General features: G+C 40.9%; 1 protein-coding gene across 1 annotated transcript in view; it reads right to left on the bottom strand.

Annotated features, from left to right (window-relative positions):
- Window positions 1-3,964: 3,964 nt before the first annotated feature.
- Window positions 3,965-21,818, bottom strand: part of LOC142204564 (solute carrier family 23 member 1-like) — a 143,270-nt gene continuing 125,416 nt past the window's right edge. Inside the window, exons 11-12 of the mRNA XM_075275881.1 lie at window positions 6,312-6,407; window positions 3,965-4,140 (exon numbers count right to left, since the gene is read on the bottom strand). Coding sequence (XP_075131982.1) covers window positions 3,965-4,140; window positions 6,312-6,407 — 272 coding nt within the window. The remainder of the gene's footprint in view (window positions 4,141-6,311; window positions 6,408-21,818) is intronic.

The following is a 21,818-nucleotide window of genomic DNA, read 5'->3' as shown; positions in this document are numbered from 1 at the left end:
TAAGTATTTTGCGATAGGGTTTATAAGTCACAACTAGGTGTTGGTCCAAAACATGGAAGAGGTGCATTATTGTTGTTATCTTATGTGTAGGTTCCAATCCTAGTGCTAGTTTAAAAATATTGAGACAAAATGCTGACTACAATTCTGCCATGTGAAAGTGCCCTGATACTGTGGATGACAAAATGTCTACTAAAGTGAAAAATATGCAAATCTATTCTCCAGGATGTAATTAGGAGAACAGTGCACTCTGTACGCCACCCTATAGAGGGCAGCATCCTTAACATCATGAATGACTCAGTTATAAAGTCTTTTTAATCATAATCACTAATCACTAAAGTGAAGCCAGTTGGAGGAGTGGTGATCGAGTCATGAAGGTCTATCAACAATGCATATTTTTCAGTTCTATGCCTTAAACACAAAGCACCTCATAGATACTACACTTAATAGTGACCACAGCTTCTGGCTAGCCAGGGTCTAATATAAAACATTCAATAAAGTTTACTGTAAAAAAAAAAATAAAAAAAAATAAAATAAAAAAATAAATAAATAAATAAAAAATTCCCCCAAAAAATATTGGATTGTCTGAAAGTAGTAAAAAGATCTAAAACATGTATTTTTATCATTGCAAATGTAAGAAACTGTAGTATAACATTTATACATCGTTTATATGGAAAAATGAAAGAAACTAAAAGAAAAATATTTGTTTGTTTTTTCCGACACTCACCATTTAAAAATCCACCATATTTCTAAGGAAAGAAGATAGCAGTGCACCTACCTGGTAGTGAGGAGAATGTGATCCTGGTCTTGACAGCCAGGTTCAGCCACCAGTACAATAAAGGATCTCCAGAAAATGGCCAATAATCATAGGTCTACTCAGACATCGTCCAGACTTTTATATGAAAAAAATGCTTTGTCAGAGTCAAAACTGTATTTGTCTATATGTGATGAATACAGACCATAAATAAAACTGGCAAATGCATGCGAATTCATAATGGAGGAAGTGTATTTATGGGACTAGCCAGGAGTGAACTGTACATGTAGTTGACAAATGACGGACACTGCTGCCAGTGACTAGATCATTTCATACAGACACGATGTCCTGTTTAGAAACGTCCAGTTTAGGACCAAAATATCCATTTGGACATGTCACTCTACCACTATGTACAACACTAACTACTTGTGATGCTGCTGTTTTTGTGAGAAATTATTGGATATGTGTTGAATAAACTTGAACACCAAATAGCCATTGCCACCAGAATACCAAGATCGGACTTATTAAAGGGATTGTCCCATCACAAGGATCCTATCTATACTGCTTGATAATGTGAATGTAAGACTTTTCCTAAATACATTGCTTCAGCAAAACTGCTTTTTTTTTTGTCCACTATCTTACTTTATTCATTTTTTTTACACATCCCTTGACTTATCTGGTTAGAAGTCAAGTGATGTATCTGCTGCTCTGAGGGGGGAGGGAGGAGGGGCTAAGTACACGGGAGCGAGCCTGGAAGGGGGGGGGGTAGTTTACCCTTTGGGAGGAAGGGACCGCCAATACAGACTGTGCCGGCGTCTACACTCCCCGGCATCCACCTCTCTATTACAGCGGATGCCGGGGAGTGTAGACGCCAGCACAGATGCCTGCAACATTGCTATGTGCCTGCCCTGCATGAAGCCATCAGCGGCAGAAGCGATGCTGCTATTGCAGAGGGGAGGGGGAGGCGGAGGAGTGGAATAACAGGAGCTCCTGCCTCTGCTGGCTTCATGCAGGGCAGGCACATAGCGATGTTGCAGGCATCTATGCCGGCGTCTACACTCCCCGGCATCCGCTGTAACTATTACAGCGGATGCCGGGTCTGTAGTCGCACTGTGAAGGCTACACTGGTCTCACTACCTATGAGCGTGCACGCAGGGCCAGCGACATCTCGCAGCTGGTTTTGCATATGTAACCCCGCCCACCAATGACGCAACAAAGCCAGAAGACAGAAGAATTTTCAGCAACGAAGACTGGTGAGTATGCGACGTGGGAATACCCCTTTAAAATACAATACCAAACAGGAAAACAATCGGGTGCCCCTGGTCGTCACATACAACCCACATCTGGAGATGCTGAGAGGAATCACAGCAAACTACATCCACTATTGCAAAAAGATGACTGTCTAAAATCCATATTTCCAGACCACCCTCTCTTGTGCTATAGACAGCCGTCAAATCTCAGGAATTTGGTGATTAGCAGCTCACTGTCACCTTCAACTAACACAGGAATATTCCCGTGCGGACAGAAAAACCTGCCCACACATACTAACTACAGATAAAATAAAGATTCCCAACTCCAATCAGGACTACAAGACCCCAGGTACCTTCACCTGCAGCACACCTAATGTGGTGTATTTAATAATATGTACCATGTGTCCTACTGGGGGTCTTTATGTAGGAGAGACAGGACAAACACTTAGGGCCCCTTCACACGGCGTATACGCTCACTGCTTTGGAGCGTGTAAACGTTCCGTAGCAGCGGCGTCTAAAAGCAGATCGCATTGTTTTCTATGGGAGCCGGCAGACGCGCGCTCGCCATAGAAATGAATGGGCTGCTTTTTCCATTCATTTCTATGGGGAGCGCGCATCTGCCGGCTCCCATAGAAAACAATGGGAACTGCTTTAGACGCCGCTGCTACGGAACGTTTACACGCTCCAAAGCAGTGAGCGTATACGCCGTGTGAAGGGGCCCTTAGGATGAGGATGAACTCACACCGTTACACGATTACAGAGCAGAGAATGGACCTTCCTGTGCCAAAACACTTCTGCAATCAAAATCATAATATGATCAATGACATGAAGATCCTGGTTTTAAGGGGAAATTTCAAAAGCAAAAAAGATCGGCATGTGTGTGAATATAAACTAATGACGACCTTTGACACACTGCAAAGGGGGTTAAACCAGTCACATGGTTTTATATCCTTTTACAACAAGAAAAAACATAGCACAACAATGTGAGGACAGGGCAAAAAACTTTATATAAATGATAGCATGTGCGCCCCACTATGTATAATGTAGGCCCTTGTATGTAACATGTTCTTACCGTCAAATATAGAAACAAAACAGAAGGACCCGAAAAGGTCAGGTAAGTTCAACACTTATGGTAAAGAATTACAATAAACACCATAATTTTACCAAAAATACAAATTTTATTTTATTAGAGAATACATAGATTAAAAACACACCACAAGACATGTCGATCAATGAGTCTCTAATAAAATGATTTTGTACTTTTGGTAAAATTATGGTGTTTATTGTAATTCTTTACTTTAGTGTTGAACATACCTGACCTTTCAGGTCCTTCTGTTTTGTTCCTTTTACAACAACTAGACACCATTGTCAATAATCAAAGGAATCATAAATCTCAGAGAGCCTTCCTGTGAACTGCCATATTTTTTTAGACTTATCTGTTTATTTGCTTGTACATCAATTTTGCATCAAACACTGTATTCCTGTATAAATGTGCTTGCCTTCAGATGTTGTGTTATACCATGCCTGATGAAGAGACCTGAGTAGTCTCGAAAGCTTGCAATCTGTCATAATTTTTTGTTAGCCATTAAAAGACATATCAACTACTGAGGACTCTCAATCTTTACATTTCATATCCACTGGCTAATACGGTACATAGATACATTTTTCTTATACAGTATAACATAAGTACAGTTTTATTTACATGTATCCTGCTTGTAGTGGATCAATAGATTGCAGTTAGATAACATAATTTTGGTACAAGATATTAAATAGGAAAACAATTGGTGTTATCTATATGAAAATAAATGTTATACACCCCCTGTATCAAGACTGTAGAAGGGGAAAAAAAAGATGCTAATGCAGGTGCAGCAAAGATGTCGTTCTTTTTATTGGTGAAAGGGAAATGTTGAACATGCAGCCTCTGGACAGAGCTTATGAAACACAGAGAGTTGGAGGAGGGTAGCTAATTCCTATCCTTCTGAAATGTTGGCAAGAATGGAATGTATTGAGTCCATGTAAGCCTTCTTAGGTATTTTGTGACAAAAGGCAGATCATAACAAGATTGTCCTGCACTGCCATTAGTTTTCCCTCCATGCATTTGTTTATGCCAAGCATAAGTTCCCCTTTCTTCATCTGAACCTAAGCGGAAATAAGAAAACAAGATCTAGATTTCTCTGCTGAACAAATGATTTATTGCACTACGCTGGTTACTAGCCAAAACATGCAAGACGGTTGGAGAGCAACATCCTGAGATCAAATGCTTAAGTAAGGAGATTGTATACTCATTGCACAGTAATGTTGGTCATTCAGCGATGAAAACCATGTATGTTAGTATTCTAAAGGAAGTTTTTACCTATTAGTAAGCACATTCATAAAACAACACATTGATTTTATACACAATACATTCAGATCAATGTTTTTCAGTCTACAACAGACATATGTATGCACCAAAATATTATTGGAACCTTAGGCCTGGTTCATATCTGCGTTCGCTACTCCATTCAAGGAGTCCGCTTGGGGACCCCCCAAATAGAATACCAAACACATTAAAAAGCAGTCAACAATGAAAGCACACAGACCCCATAGACTATAATGGGGTCTGTGTGTTTTCCGCGCAAATCATTAGTTCTTGAAGTACTTTAATCTCCACATGCCTGTTCGGACACCGCGCGGAAAACACACAGACCCCATTATAGTCTATGGGGTCCGTATGCTTTCATTGCTATTAGGAAAGGTTAGAGTCTTTTTTTAGTAACAGGCCATAATCTGCGCCTGGTATTGCAATTCAGTGTATAAACAGTACTAGATTCAGCCCAAGGACAAGAGTGGCTCTCGCCAATACTGAAGCAAATTCTATTTCTAATCTCAAAAATCCACTGAGCCAAAAGTATCTCACTATGGCAATGTAAAGAAGGTGGGATAACGTAAATCTTGGTTTCTTCTGCCTTTCTTCCTCTATTTCCTTATCTCCAAAGAAGAGTGAAGCATACTCTTGATCCTAATTGGACTTTCTGTACTTCTACATTAGAGAAAGCATTACATATACATGGTATACCTTGCTACGTGCCACCTACAGCATTTCTCATGTTTCATAATACTACATAATTTCCCCATCTGCTATGGGTCATGTCCTATTAATGCTAATGTAAACCTAATAGGTCTACAGATGTAGCGTTGTTTGGACACTGATGACAGAGTGAATGAGAAAACTGAACATTTGCCAGAAAAGACAGCAATAGAAAGTAAAATGGTTGAAAGAAGTAGATCAGCAAGGTGTGTCCATAAATATGAATGATGTAAATAACCAGGAAATGGGAAACCAATGAATTGTTCTTCATGTTTAGGGCAATTTAGGGCCAGCAGCGGGACTGCCCTTGTAAGGGCGGGAGTCTTTTTCTGGAGTGTCAGGGCCTTACTAGGGCTAATTCTCCTTCAACTTTTACTCCCTCTGCCTTTGAAGTTTACATGACCCCAAGACATATGCTTTCCACCACCAACTGGAACTGCTAAGAATGTTCCATTACTATATTTTTTTAGAACTGATAAAAGTCTTAATGGATTAATTAAATGTAATGTTTTATGGTTATTGAGGATCTGTGCTTATGGATGAAAGTTGGAAATAATATATAATGATCAGAACATCATGGCAAGAGCAATAGCAGGAATAAACTATATGAGCACATGTAGAAGTGCTGCTCTGTGAGACTAAGGCTCAGTGGGCATTGGATTTTAATTCAACACTCTTACAATGGATGTAGAATAGAAATAATGGAACAGTTGCCTGAATTAAACAGAGAGGAAATGTTTATGAGAATTTCATGAAGAAAGGCAGTCAAATAATCTATTCCACCACTTCTATATTGCCCTCCTATCATCCTATATACTATGTTCTACCATAGGACTGTGCTGGTTCAGCTGGACTGGACTCTAACAAGCATTTATTTTTTAACAGAACTCTTTCCATACGTACACATGTAATATTACTATATTTGTTTAGATCAGAACCCACACACAGAACTCGGATGAGGGGTAGGCACGGAAGAGAAAGACATCATTTGAGGTTCATAAAGTGTGAGTTATAAAAAATGGACTCTGACTTTTCATTCTTAGCCGCATAGTTCACAGATGTCTGAGGTGTGCTTAGGTTTACATCTGTGTATGATAAGTGAGATACATGTGCAACAGCTCCTAAAAATTATATTCTTTTAAAGTTTGATCTCAGATGTACATATGGTTTACATGTGTGCCCTAACATAAGAGAAAAAGTGTTGCAACAGGAAACAGTGAATTCATATATGTGCATAGTTTACCTGGGATAGTGTTATCTAGAAGACATCCAAAGAATCCTCCAACAAACATCTTAGTTGTGAGTAGAACGGTTACGGTTTGGTCAAGTTCCTTTACACCTTAAAACAAAAGAAAATAACTTAAGCAGGCTGTAGACATAAGCCAGTGTCAGGCCAGTTTCAGACATTTGTAATGTGGCTGCATGTTAGCTTCGTCATCACACTCACAATACCCAGACCTCCAGTGCAGCGGCATCAGATTGGTTCACTTTAACAATGAGAGGTTTAGGTATTGTGGTTTTAAGGAGGATATACATAAGTAAGCTAATGCCCTATAAAACTGCAATACTTTTAAGGCAGCTTTAGTTTTTTAACTGCTTAATACACAGTCCAGTCACATTAATGTGACCACCTGTCAAAATCCAAAATAACCACCTTTGGCAGAGCGGACCGCTGCGAGACGTGCAGGAGGAGAGGAGATGTTGTGATGATGTTCACTGGGATGTCGAGCCATGCCGTCTCCAGTGCTGTGGCCAGCTGCGGTAGATTACGCGGTAGAGCATCCATGGCACGAACAACCCCATCGAGGTGGTCCCACAGATTCTTGATTGGGTTCAAGTCTAGGGAATTTGCTTGCCAAGGGAGTACGGTAAACTCATCCTGGTGCTCCTCAAACCTCACAGTACACTGTGAGCTTTAAGACACATCGCATTGTCCTGCTGGTAGATGCCATCTTCCTGAGGAAAAACAATTCGCATGTAGGGGTGAACATGGTCCGCAAGGATAGATGCATACTTGTGCTGATCCATCGTGCCTTCCACAATGATGAGTGCACCCAGATAGCTGATGACACGGGCCTTCTGCGATTGGTTATTTAATGTTGACGTCAAAAGTAAGCGGTGGTCACATTAATATTACTGGACTGTGTAGCTTAGAAAATGTCTCAAAGCAATTGTCAGAAGCTTTGACTGTTTGCTGTGTCTTCAGGAGTTTCTTGACCTAAAAATAATCAATATAAAAAAGTCTCCTATTCCTAAGCTTAAATCTTTGTAAGGCATCTATAGTCTGCGTTATCTACCTTTTGTGGTTGCTACCTTATTTTTGGCTCCTGTAACAGAACATGTCCTCCAAAACAAAAAATGCCTTACTACTCAGTTTAGATTCCTAGCTAGTCCTTTTTTTATTATCTTTTATTCAAAATTACAAAAATGATAAAATCCAATACGCGTCAGGGATCTGATATTCACATAAGAAAATAAAAGCATATATTTTAGTGGATGACAATCAATCCACACTTTGAATACACCTTCCTAATATGCTTCGGCAATAGCTGAGGGTATCCAAACATAAGTCATTCATACACCTTAACCAGGAATAAAGGACATGATTGTGTCCAGAAAAAAAATAATTTTTCACATTACTCTCATCACAAAGATATAAGAAGTTGCCTCTAAGCAACAGAAGAACTCTTATTGGGGTTGTCCACATAGATCACAACCCATATAAGATAGATTGTCATTCTCCAATAGATTTTAAACTAGAGGAGAGCTAAAGAGACCCTAGAGTATGATAATATCAGTAATTGTTGGGGTTTGCACCAAAAAATTACCTTGCCATGGGACCATGGCAAGGACCATGGCAAGGACCATTACTTATTGATCCCCACTCCTGCCACCTCTGCTTCCCCTTCTGTCCTGCCCTCCATATCCCATCATTGGAGTAAAATGTAGGGCATATGGGTAAGTGGAGGTGACCGCGAGCAGGAACGACAATTGGTAAAAGGCAGTACTCTTGTAGGGAATGCCTATTAAAAAAACAGCAGCAGGGGCCCACCAGGCTTTCTAAGGTTGTGGACCCTGTGGTACTTACGCTACTATGCTTATTATAGACAGCAGTTACCTCTGGATTTACATATAGAGATAACAATGGCACTGATCACGGAATTGTACTAGTTCTTATTGGGGCTCAGTAACTGAAAGCACTTTGTAGAAAGAGAATATAAAGAGAGTATAAATGACAGGGAATCATGAGACTCATCATCAGCGTAACTAGAAAGGTGGACTGAAACCTAGTCAATGAATTGTAAACACTGAAGGGGCATAGTGAGCAGTATGTGACAAATGAAGCAAGATAGATAAAGCAATATGCCGGGGGGCATGATCTGCAGTGCATGGAGGAAGACATGTAGTCTTTGAGCTCCTCTGTTCACCAGCAATTTCAGCAGCACACACCCACTAAGCAAACTTTTACCTGGTGCTTTACTGGCACAAAATCTTCAGGCATCATCTTGACTTTAATGGTTTGCAGTAGGAAGAAGAAGAGTCCACTAAAACTCCCAAAATTTCTGCTGCCATGACTGAAATGTTTCATGATGGCGCATCATGCCTCTTTTGTGCAACCTGCATTACCAGCAATACTGGAACAGGTCTCAGCGAGTACAGCTCCTCATATTCCCAATACCCTTGTCCTTATACACTCATCTGCCAGCAGTCTGACTTCTCATACCTCTGTTTAAAGTACTAAAGTTAATTTTCATTATACACAGACAACACTGTGGAAGGAAGCGAGGACATCTAACTTGGACATGCTTTGTCTCCAGGAGACTCATTTGAATCGGAGTCCATTCATCATAAGCACTATCCCATTTCTCACGCTATTAGAAAGAGGTGTGGACTGGCCACAGTGGTGAGAGATACCATAGCATTTGGTGTTGATCAGGAAACTGTAGATGAGGATGGATGCTATGCTATCTTGCTATGCTACATTAACATTGTCCCATATACATTGGTTATGCTCTATGTGCCTAGTAGTTGTCAATTATGATTCCTTATACTGGTTCTGCTTAAAATCTGTTAGTTAATAGAGATGAGCGAACACTAAAATGTCCGAGGTTCGAAATCCGATTCGAACAGCCGCACACTGTTCGACTGTTCGAACGGATTTCAAACCCCATTATAGTCTGTGGGGGGAAATGCTCATTTCAGGGGTACGCAAAATTCGATAAAATTATACTTACCAAGTCCACGAGTGCCGGTCGGGCTGGATTCTCCTTGAAGTCTTCTCCCGGGGCAGCACCCCCGCGGCGTCTTCCGGCTGGAATTCACTCTGCCTAGGCATCGGGGCCTAGGGTGAGCCAAGTGCGCATGCGCGGTCGGCTCTGCCCGGCCCGACGCCTGAGCAGAGCTGACTGCGCATGCGCGGGCATGCCCGCGCATGCGCAGTCAGCTCTGCCTAAGCCGGATGCCTAGGCAGAGTGAATTCCAGCCAGAAGACGCTGCGGGGATGCTGCACGGAGAAGACTTCTAAAGGTAAGAGAAGAACCAGCGTTGATTGGCAGAATGTATAGCATTCTGCCAATCAACGCTGGTTCTGCATCGAACCTTAAACTTCGAACAGCTAGTAGTGTTCGATTGAGTACGAGTATTTCGAATACCGTAGTATTCAATCGAACACCTGCTCGATCGAACACTACTCGCTCATCTCTATTAGTTAACAAAAGGTCTCCTGTTGGTAGTTGAGGATTTTAATAAAATGTTATGGCCTACAATTGATTGTACTGCACCTTGAACCTTATCGGAACTCACTCCCACATATGTGCAGCGCCGCACCTCCCATGAGGCGACCTGAAGCGACCGCTTCAGGCGGCGCTATGCCAGGGCCCCGGGGAGGGCGGCATTTTTGCTTACCTAAGCCAGTCCAGGACAAGCTGTCCTGTACTGGCTTAGTGTGGATTGGGGAGGCCGCTGGAGCAGCGCTGCTCCAGTGGCCTCCCCTCATGCTCAGGCAGAGAGCAGGACCTGCTCTCTGCCTGCTAACACCGCTCCGCCACACCCCCTTCGCTCCACCACACCCCCTTTGCTCTGCCATGCCCCCCTTTGCTCTGCCCCACCCCCTTCTCCCGGGTGGGGGGTGGCGACTTTCTGTCATCTGCCTCGGGCGGCAACAAAGGCAGGTTCACCCCTGCATGTGTGGCATCATCCTCATCCGGGTGAGAAGGATTTTACCTTTTTGTTTAATCTTCACAGAATTTTTACCAGAATTGTTTTTTTCTGGTGAGCAGAGCGATTTTCTCTCATGTGCAGTCTTCTGCTGACCACCAGATGACCTGACTCTGTGTGTTAATAACTAGATCTTACAACATCCCCAATATATTAAGGCTTATGCTTCCTCTCTAGATGTATATTTTCATCTTAATGATAATGGTCAAATAATCCTAACCCATTTACTAGCTCTCCATAGATTCAATAAAACCTCTTATTGCGCTACCAGAGCTGTGCAAATAACATAACTGCATGCCCAACTGCATGATCTTAATTTATATAAACATGAAAATGGCAGAAAAAAGAACCCATTGAAGTCAATGGGAGGCTTTTTTTTTTTATTTTTAATTCAACTTGTTTTATTAGGATTTTTTCAATTTTACAGCAAATGTAACTTGAAAATATGCATAGTGAGGCCGAAAGAAACAAGGCCCACAGTAAAAATACTGAAAAAGAAGTACAATAACATAGGGCAATATAGCAGTAACATGTGGTAGTGCTTTAAACTCAGATGGTCATGTCATCCAAGTTATCCAGCATGTGAGTAAATCCGAGGACATTAGTCATAAACAAACCGAAGTCATAAACAAGGCAAACAAACAAAACATAAGAATCAGCGTGTAGAGAATAGGACCAGTAGACACAAACTAAAGGATGTTCTCCAATGTCAGTCGTTTTACATTTCCGACTGACTATATATTTATGGTTCCGTCAATCAGGGAGAAGAGAAAACGGAGGGTGCAAAGATGGTGAATCAATCAAGTGATCCAAAGCCCAAGAGTTGCAGGTATCATATGGGCGGGGTAAGGGGGTGGGGAGGGGGGGAGAGGGGAAGAGAGTGTGGGAGGGAGGGGAGGGGTGAGAAGAGAGAGGGGGGGAAAGCGCATAGGGCGAGAAAAGAAGAAGGCGAAGCAAAGGGTGGGATTGTGTTGGCAGAGGGGATCATGTGTCAGGAAGCAGGAGGGATAGGAGTGGTGAGTTGGGGGATCGTGGGGAGGAGGGAGCAAATAAACGAAGGGGAGTATAAATAAGGGGAGTATAAGCAGGGGTAAGCTAGGGGGAGGCTTTTTTTTTTTATCAGCGCTGAAATTCCACACCAAATTCCTCACCATTTTCCTTCATGTGAATGGATCCTTATGGTCCTTATTCTGTCCCTAGTCTGCTATCCTGACTCTGGTCGAACACTGATTTTATGGACCTTGATTTTTGGGTTTTGTCTGCAGCAAAATACATAGTTTTTTGTGAGTGTACAGGATGAAGATCAGAGAAATCTATACCTCAAAGCAGCAAATACCAAATCATTTCAGCAACACCATTTTAGGTTAACGTGATGAAATCTTGAATATCTGCCTTACTGTCGTAATATCTGCCCTAAATATTGCACGCAGATGCTTCTAAAATGTATATGTGGCATACTATTCTTTCAGAGCTCTATACGGTACCATCTACACATATATTGAAGAAAATGAGTTTCAGCAAGGAGTAAATCTTTGATATCTACTTAAGGTTGGTGGCTCCTTATTGAAGGAATTTCATATAAAATAGTCGGGAATTAAAACAATACAAAATGTCCTACAACATTCTCTTAAAATTAAAAGAACATTGATCTTGGGATAGAAAATACACCTTAGGAATGTCGAAGACTTCACAGATGGCAGATGGGAAGACCTTTACAACTAAAGTCACTAAAGATGAAAGACATAGCGTTGCAGGTTAACAAGAAAAAAGGATGTATGGAAATACTTGGAAAACCTATCACAGAAAAAAGAGATCATAAAAGAACACATCAGTAGCAAAGGTAGTAACACTAATAAACAAGTCTTCAAGATAGAGCACAAGATTATAAGTCATATAATTTTATGGCCACCTGGCACTTCATTTCTACGTCACAAAAAAAAAAAACAAAGAAAATTTTTGATCTTACAATAGAAGGACAAAGTGTCGTCTGAGCAAAACACAAATTGCTAATGATAATTACTGAAATACTAGATTTTCTTGAATTATGGGAACAGATAAGCAAACTGACACCTTAGGCAAGTGGTACACATGAAGAAGCAATTAATGCCAATTTTTTTCAGCAAAGTGCCTCATCTAAAGATAATTTAGCTTTAAAAGATGCTGAAATTGAGGAAATGAACATTCGTGGAACTATTATTCAGAGAAAAGGGTTTTACTATTTTTTTTTATTTTCCTGCCAGCATAGCTAATGTGAGTCACCAGAACATCACAAGAAGACTGAGTTACTGATAAGACAGTAAAATAAATGATGATGAATGAAACCTATTTTCTTGTGAGTTTCCTGTGACATGTTATTTGATTGTGATAATCCTCTCCAGGATAATCTTTACATTATGACTTCCTACAGATGCTATAAACCTATCACAACAAGAGTATACTGAATATAAGACTGAAAAGTGCTTGAGTTTGAGGCCACGTTGCTGAAATGCAGTGTTTTGAGTTCCGGATTTTGCTGAGGTGGTACACTGCATGCTCCTGTTAAATCCTCTCCTGGCTTTGGCTGAAAAAAAAAATAAAAAAACAGCAAAATCTGTAATAAAAAAAAAGCAGCTTTTCCACAATGTGTCTCAGATCAGTTGGAATTTGTCTGCTAGGATCCCAACCAACCATGAGAACTGGATGTTTTGCTCACCAGTCTGAATGGAGCAGTGGTCAGAAAGGTGGACCTTTATTCGTTTCATTGCAATAGGACCACTAGAGCTCGGGTATGTCTTGCTGTCCTATTGAAATTAATGGAACAGGACAACTCCCACTCCATTCAGACTATGGAGTAAAACACCCCCAGCAGTTAGATCCCATCAGAACTGTAATGTATCCCCTATCTTATGGATAGTGGATAATTGATGTGGTGGAAACCCCTTCAAGCATTTTAAGGTTCTGTGCACATCTGCATCAAGGCTTCCTTTTAGTGACAAGCTCCTATAGATTAATAGTGGAAGCCAATAAACTTTGCCAAATATGTTTTATGAAAGATCCTGACATTGCTCACCACTGAGGTTTTCTTAATTCTTGCAGCAAAAAAGCAATGTGTATTGTATTATTGTTGCCATCAGGAGCAAAACTACTTCCAGCCCTGTCTGCAACAGTAGCTTTCAGAACCCAAAGGCAACTGGATCAGTTAACAAGTGCAATGTTCAGGTGTTGAACCCCAACTGATCTCTTCAGACCCAATAATATAATGAGAAGAGGCCCATTGGAGGTGAGGAAACATAATAAACAGTGTTACTCACCTCTCCTGGGCTCCATCACCAGTCTTCCACTCTCTTCTGGTCTTGGAGACATTATGAATGATGTCATAGACCACTGATGCCTGTGATTGGGCCTTAGTGATCACATTGGCATTTTAATGTAAAATGATGCTAGTGTGACATCATGTGGGTTACATTGCTGTCATTCTGCGCCATGATGCGAATGTGACTGCAGATTAACCGTCACAGGCCCCAGCGCTCTGACATCATTCATGACATCTCTAAGACCAGAAGAGGGTGGAAGACAGATGTTGGAGCTCAGGAGAGGTAAGTAACACTGCTTATTTCTTACCCCCTGAACTAGATGCACATGTCATATGTCCACTCGTGCATCAGTATGAAAAAAGCACTTTTGGGGCCATATAACAACTTTAACATACAGTAGCCTAATTCCTTAGACACAGAAAGTTTAGTTTGTTAGGCCTCATGGATACTACTAAATGTGCAGGCCTAGGCTTTTTTTAATGGGTGGTCTAGTGCTCTGTTCCAATAATTATAGAGCAGGTCCTATCCTGCTCAGTAGCATCGGAGTGGAATGGTACACCCCACTGAAGACAATGGAGGATGGATGACACTCGGATGAATTGTGGGGCTGTCAATGTATTACATAGTGTCTATACTTTAAATTAACCCTGCAACTGTGTTAGTATAAGCATACAGACGATAGAAGATTACTAATTACTTAGATGTAGAGTACATAAAACTTATTCCAGTTACATAACATAGAGAGAACACATTTCTAGCCCTTTCCCGACATCCGCCGTACTAGTACAGCGCATGCTGGGTGTGTAGCTATGGCGACCGCCTGGGAGCCGGGCGGCCGCCATAGCCGACGGGTGTCTACTGCTTTACAGAGTAGGCAAAGCTGACCGAGGCGCCATTTTCCCAGCGGCGCGTGGGCGCCGCCATATTCCTGGTGATCACTGGCACCCGGAGTAAGCTCCGGGGCCGCCGTCACGTTACTATGACCGCCGGGAGCCTTGTGAAGGCTCCCCGGCTTGTCATTACATTGCTTCTATAGCAGGCTATGCTACATAGCCTGCAATAGAAGTGCTGGTACTTTGCAATGCATAATGGTACCATTTTATATTTTATGTACTTGGAAACTGGAAAAAAATTAGAGAAAAACTGTGTTTGCGTGACTTTCTTATGGATTAAAACTCTAAAGCTCCTCTTAAGGTTGGTCTTACAAGACTGTAATGCTTTTATGGTCCTCAAGCTGCTGATCAGCAACACTAGTTGCTGATCATCAACTTACACTCCGCAGATGTCCGTGACCTGCCGTGAACTGCGGCCATTACGGGCATGTTCTAAAAAGTGCGGACCTCGGTTGCGGCCCGGAACGCCACGGATAAAATATCCGGTGGTGTAAGAGGCCGCATTGAGTATAATGTGTCCGCAAATGGTCTGCAATTTAAAACCCTCAATTGCAGACCATTTGCGGACTTAAACTACGGTCTTAAACTACGGTCATGTAAGACTAGCCTTAGAGATAACTGGAGAACAAACTGGTACCATACATATATGGAACTCCTGCATAAAGACCAGTGCATACACAGTGCTTGGTTGCTAAGGGTTAGGGGGAGATCACACGGAGTAAAGTGGCGTGCAATCTGGCATGTATACGTGTGTCAGAAGTTTGCGTGCTCAAAAAAGATCCCATTTATTTCAATGAGAGTTACGATCATATATGGCACGTAATTTTGCATGATGGTGCAAGAGCAGATACCGCTGGGGTAGAGCAGACAAACATCAGTGGTCAAGGATAATGGTAAATGTTAACCTGGGTTCACATGAAGTAACGTGCCGCTCATTCTGACATGTAAACACATGTCAGAGTGAACGCAGTAAAACAGAATCCCATTGACTTCAATGGGTTCGGTCTTACGCGCGCTACCCATTGAACTCAATGGGAGGCTTTTTTACCTATTGCCTTCAATGTGATACATGCATAATACATTGAAAGCAATAGGTAAAAAAGCTTCCCATTGATTTCAATGGGTAGGGCGCGTATGCCGGCACCCATTCAAGTCAATGGGATCTGTTTTTTACACCGCTCACTCTGAACGAGTTTTACGTTTAGAATGAGCAAGCATTTACTCCGTGTGCAGGCTCCCTTAAGGGGCCGTTCACACGGAGTAAACGCGAGTTGATTATGGCAAAATACACGTGTAAAAAATACACGTGTAAAAATCAGACTCCCATTAACTTCAATGCCATTTTTTACGTATGTAAAAAATGCGCCAAAAAACATGTGTTTTTTGGCACATTTTTGGCGCATTTTTTACACGTGTATTTTGCCATAATCGGCTCGCGTTTACTCTGTGTGAATGGCCCCTTACACTGACACTCAATGTGGGAAAGGTTTATATCAAATTTGTAAATCATTAAACAGGTGAATGCTAGAAGATGGAAAATGTGATCTGTTTGGTTTTTGAACACTTAAACCTCAAGGACAAGAAAAAATGGTCTAGTGAACAAAAATTGGTTGTATCCATGTGTTTGGGAGAGTTTACAAAGCAATTTCTTAGGAATTTAAGTCAAACATTAGGTAATTGGTGAATCATTACAGTAAAATATCCCACCAAAAACAGATGCAAACGGAAGTATCCAGGAAGCCAATGGTAATATGAAAGCAACTACAAGCATTTCTTGCCACAGTTAATATGCACGATGAGTTTTCTGTCAGGAAGAGATGTAATATATGATCTATGAGGAGGCCTGGAAGATATATTGTATACTGCCATTTCATTCACAAGTTCTTTATCATCAGGTTCTGCTTGAGCCAAATTTTAGATACAATAACCAGATGTCATTCATGAATGTAATTTCATTCCAATCAAGCCTCAAATTAAACCCAAAAGTTTCAGCAATTATAAGTAAAGACTTGGATCAGATTTTGTTATTTTCAAGACCACAAAACTAAAAGGAAATTTCTGCCCAGACAGAAAATGAGTGAAGGAAATTCTTTCACTCTGATTAACTTCCGAGGAAGCAGGGGGAGATCTAATATGGCAGTCAGAAAATATCTTCCAGGGATCCATTTTCAGTGCTAGAAACAGAAAAGTCGGCATACGTCCCAACCGTCCCGGATTCTGCGGGATATTCCCAGATTCAGGGTCATGTCCCACAGTCCCTGTCAATGAGATGTATGTCCTCCAGACACAGATGAGTTGAATACAGTGTTAGAGGAAGCAGGAGCTGTCTGCTCCTGCTTCAGCACTGAGCTTTGGCCCCGGGCGCAATGTGAATGACGTCATCACCTCGCGCCTGGAGACTGAAACTGCAGACAGAACGGCAAGGGATCGAGGAAAGGTGAGTATCAGTGTTTTTATGTTAAATTGACAACAAATTGAGGAGGAACAATAACCTAGGGGCAGAAATAGAAGGGGAACGTTATACTGGAGGAAGAGATGGAGGGGGGACATGAAACTTGGGGCACAGATGGAAGGGGAACATTATACTGGGGGCATAGATGTAAGGGAACATTATACTGGGGGCAGAGATGGAGGGGGACATTGCACTGGGTGCAGAGATGGAGGGGGGACATTATACTGGGGGCAGAGATGGAGGGGGACATTATACTGGGGCAGAGATGTAGGGGGGGACATGAAACTAGAGGCAGAGATGGAAGGCGAACATTATACTGGGGGCAGAGATGGAAGGGAAACATTATACTGGGGACAGAGATGGAAGGCTAACATTCTACTGGGGGAAGAGATGGAGGAGGGACATTATACTCAAGGCAGAGATGGAGGGGGGGCATTATACTGAGGGCAGACGAAGGGGAGACATTAAACTGGGGGCAGACATGGGGGGACATTAAACTAGGAGCAGACATGGGGGGACATTAAACTGGTGGCAGATGAAGGGGCATATTAAACAGGGGAAGATGAAATGAAAAAATTAAACTGGGGACAGATGAAGGTGGCAATTTAACATTGGGGGGGGGGGGAGGTAAGAGGGACCTTAAAATGAGGACAACTGAAGGAGGATATTAAACAATGGGGGTCACTGGAGGAGGACAATAAACCGTGGGAGTAGCTGGAAAGGGATCTGTTTGCCTTTAGTTGCCCCCAATTTCATGTCCCACTCCAGCTGCCATTAATTTATTGTCCACCTCCAACCATCCCCACTGTTTAATGTCCCCCTCCAGCTGCTCCAGTTTCATGTCCCCCTCTAGCTTCTGCCAGTTTAAACTGGGGTAGCAGGAAAGGGACTTAATACTGTGGGGCATTTGAAAGGGGACATTAAAATGTGGGGCATATAATTTACGAGTAACTGCAAGCAGTGCTTTTTTCTCCGCATTTTCTGCCCTTTTATGGAGGGAAACCAGGTGGCCCCATTATTTTCTATTTTGTGGACCCCCGAACAGAAAACCGAACGCAGGTGTGAACCTGCCATAAATCAGATAGTATTCAGAAATGATGCTTTATAGATACTCCCATTCTCAATTCCCACTGACCGAGAGCTCATCCCTCTGCAAATAATGCTTTAAATATGTAGCCATTAATCAACATTAATGAACCAATAGACATTTATCAAGTAGACTAATAAACCGGAAAATTATTTTGTATGTGAAAACATTAACCATGTGGGCTAAGCATAGCAAATTATATTAAAATATGGATGTTACACACAATCTAAGTTATTGTTTAACCCTTTTTCGTTATTTGGGCACATTAAAAAAGATTTTCTGCAATTATAGGTGAAATGTAATATAGGTGAAGTTGCAGAAGGCATTGTTTGCTAAATGACCATAAAATTACGGATCTTAGCTAGTTACCAGCCATTTTGCCAAAGATATAAATATAATCGTGCCAACCAAAGAGCAATTGTTTTAGGAACAAGAAAAAAAACTGCTGCAGTATATATATCTGGCCCCACATAAAAACGCATGGAAATGCATCAGGCTTTTTTTCCATGCTGTGTTTTTCGATGTGTTTTTTCAGTTTTTCATTGCAGACTTTCTGCCCTTATTATAATCATATGGAAACCGCCAGTGTTTGCACTAGCATAAGTGACATGCTGCGATTTTGCGAAAATGTTGCTTTTCCACTGTGGAGTATTTTCTGCAATGTGTGGATGGGATTAGCCCGTATCTCATTCACTGTGCAGGTTCTGTAAAATGCTGCATTTTTTGTCATCTTTGTGCCACCCATGCACTGACCATGCTTCCGAAGCGCCATTCCTTCATTGAGTAGGGCCGCAAAATTAGACAGGAATAGTACCTGTTCTATATTTTGTGTCCCATCCTGTTGGTCTACACACCGGACCATGTAATTCACAGTCATGTGCAAGGGCTCATAGAAATTAATGGGTCAGTGTGCTATTCGGGAAAAACCTTGATAGCACACTGATCTTTCACACAGTCATCTGCAAAGGGCTTTAGGTTGACAATTAATGAACTAGCCTTAAAATAAGTTATTTGAAATCAATGGGAGTCCGACTCGAGCCTCACATGGATCAACTGTTTAACAGTGTACAGGGAACCAAAAACAGACAGATAAATACATTGTGTTGTGGCCTGGCCAATGATAAGTCATTTATTGTCAGTTTTTGATAACGCTTTTAAGAACTGTGCATGATGTTTTTTTTGTTTTCAAGGATTGGGCTTCACGTAAAGAGCTGCAGCAAAAAAAAAAAACGCTGCAGAAAAAAATGAGTGGAGGAAAAGGACCAGCCTTACGGAGGATAGGCAGTAAACCAGCGCTCACCCAATTAGAAATTCAGAAGACAACTTTGTCACGACGCGTTCCGGGCATTGAAGCCTTTTCTTAAGTGCAATACAAATCTTTAAAAATGAATAATTACAAATATATTTGACAAAGGCCAACCACTTATTTATGCAATAATAATAATAATAATAATAATAATAATAATAATAACCATAATAACAATAAACACAATACCAATACAATGTAAAAGATATATAATGATTTCAATGTGAAATGTAAATAAAACAAATATTCATACGCTATACAGTTTACACATTATTGGGTAAAAAACTGCATTTATAGATTAGAGTTCATTAGTGAAAATATATATATATATATATATATATATATATATATATATATATATATGTACCCATTAAGAATTGACGCAGTTAGCTAAAAAAGGTAAAGATATACAAGTAAAAAACCATAATGATGGGATTTAGCCTAATGTGGCATTGTACCTAAACTTGGTGGCAACAGTTTTATTAAACTGGTTTTCTATTAGCATGTGCCCAAACCAGAAAACGATATAAAAACATAGTGACAGTAAAAAGTATAATAATTGAGTAGATTAAACTTACCCTGCCCCAGTGGACAAGATACTTAACATACATGGGCGATTCCAGGTTATAAATGGTTGAAAATAGGAAATGTGTAGCAGGAAAAGACGTCACGCGCCAAACCAACAGTTCGCACGCTGTCCGGTGCCACAGGATCACGGTGTCCGGAAAATCATTACTGCACATGCGCGGGATGAATAATATGCGCATGCATACTAGTTACTCGGTCCGCTCGTTACTCGCATCGGGCCATTCAAATAATAGCGATCGTAATATAAAAAGCAAGAAAAATCCAGAGAGTTTTCCTCTGCAGACTTTCTGTCTCTATTATACCTATACAGAAAGCGTTTCGTAGGTTTATTTGACATGCTGCAATTTTTTAACACACAGCTTTTCCGCTGCAGATTTTTTTCTGCAATGTGTGGAAGGGATTAGCTAGAGGTGTGGTCCATACTCAAGCTTAGTCTCAATAGAAACAATCTTGGTCCCGTTGTATTGGTAATCGATACCAAGTGAAGCAGGTTCAGCCATCCTTAAACAGTGATCAGCAGTAATTGAATTGTGGCTGCCTAAATGTTGTGAACTTACTGTTCAGTTGACAGTCAGATCCTGGACTCCGGAATATACCATGTACCAGAAGAGAGCGCTATGAGTAGCACAAAAAGCTATTTCTTTCGTGTTTAGAGAGCAGAAGAAGAGGGTTGAGAGGATTATACTGGAAACCTTGGTATGTGAGCTGTAAGTTCTAGCATCATCCTTACTAAATGTAATTTATGTTCTGCACGTCAGACAGAGACAAGCCCGAACTAGTTAAATAAAAGTATTAAAATATTATTCAGAAGTCATGCTTTATAGATATCCCCATTCTCGATTTCCGCTGGAAGGGAATCCATCCATCTGCAAATAATGCTTTAAATATGTAGCCAAACTAATAAATAGACATTAATCAAGTAGACAGGAAAATAATTTTATGTGAAGACTTCGACCGTGTGGGCTAGGCATAGCAAATTATATTGGAAGATGAGTGTTATACACAATCTAAGTTATTGTCTAATGTTTTCTTGTCATATGGACAACTTAGAAAAATAATTGCTCTATTTTCATGTGAAATGGAATACAGATGAGGCTTAGCAGAACATATGTCTACAGTCACAGGAGTTTTCTTCTTTCTGTTTGTTACATAGTAATAAAATTAGATAATGGCTAGGTCATTTTGACAAACAATTTTTTATATTATTTGGATTTCAATTAAAAAATCAACGCTCCTACCAGGGGCCTAAATTTCATTTATTATGCTGTGATCTTATTTATGGTCCTATAAAGTACATACAGAATATGGTATATGCTGGCTTAGGCCTGCACTGTACTCAGACATACGATATCTATGGGACACATGTTTTCAGCCCTTACCAGGGCTCAGCAGCTTATTGCAGAGACAGAAGACTGGCATTAGTATAGTGAATCACAGTGAGGTGGAGAGAATAGAGAGGAATAGACCAGCCCAGGTATGTTGCTAGATATGAGAGGTGGTCTGAAATATAGGGAATGAGCTATACGGTATATAATACTGAAGGTGCCAAGGGTAAACTTCAGTGGGCTTAAGCTACAAGTTTAAATATGATCGTGGAGATAGAATACTCTGGAAGAGAGCAATAGAATACTGTACATATTTTATTGGAAGGTAACAGTATAGTAAATGTACTACAAAGGTAGAAAGCAGTGTAATGTATCTAGTACACCACTAGACAGTACTACAGCTGAGGCCATTGTAACTTTATAGATCGTTATTAATAGTACATTGAAAATAAACATCCAAGTATGACCCATGAACAATATTCTAGGATGATTCCCAATACATCAGTCACAAATAATCATATCAATATTTACAAGGATTATTTTTACTGTGGAAATATCCTACAAAATATATAGTGTAAAACACTTGTAA

Source organism: Leptodactylus fuscus, chromosome 5, assembly GCF_031893055.1.
Source record: "Leptodactylus fuscus isolate aLepFus1 chromosome 5, aLepFus1.hap2, whole genome shotgun sequence".
Classification (NCBI taxonomy): Eukaryota; Metazoa; Chordata; class Amphibia; order Anura; family Leptodactylidae; genus Leptodactylus; species Leptodactylus fuscus.
The sequence above is the reverse complement of the archived record's forward strand: the minus strand, read 5'-3'. Positions and strand labels throughout refer to the sequence as shown.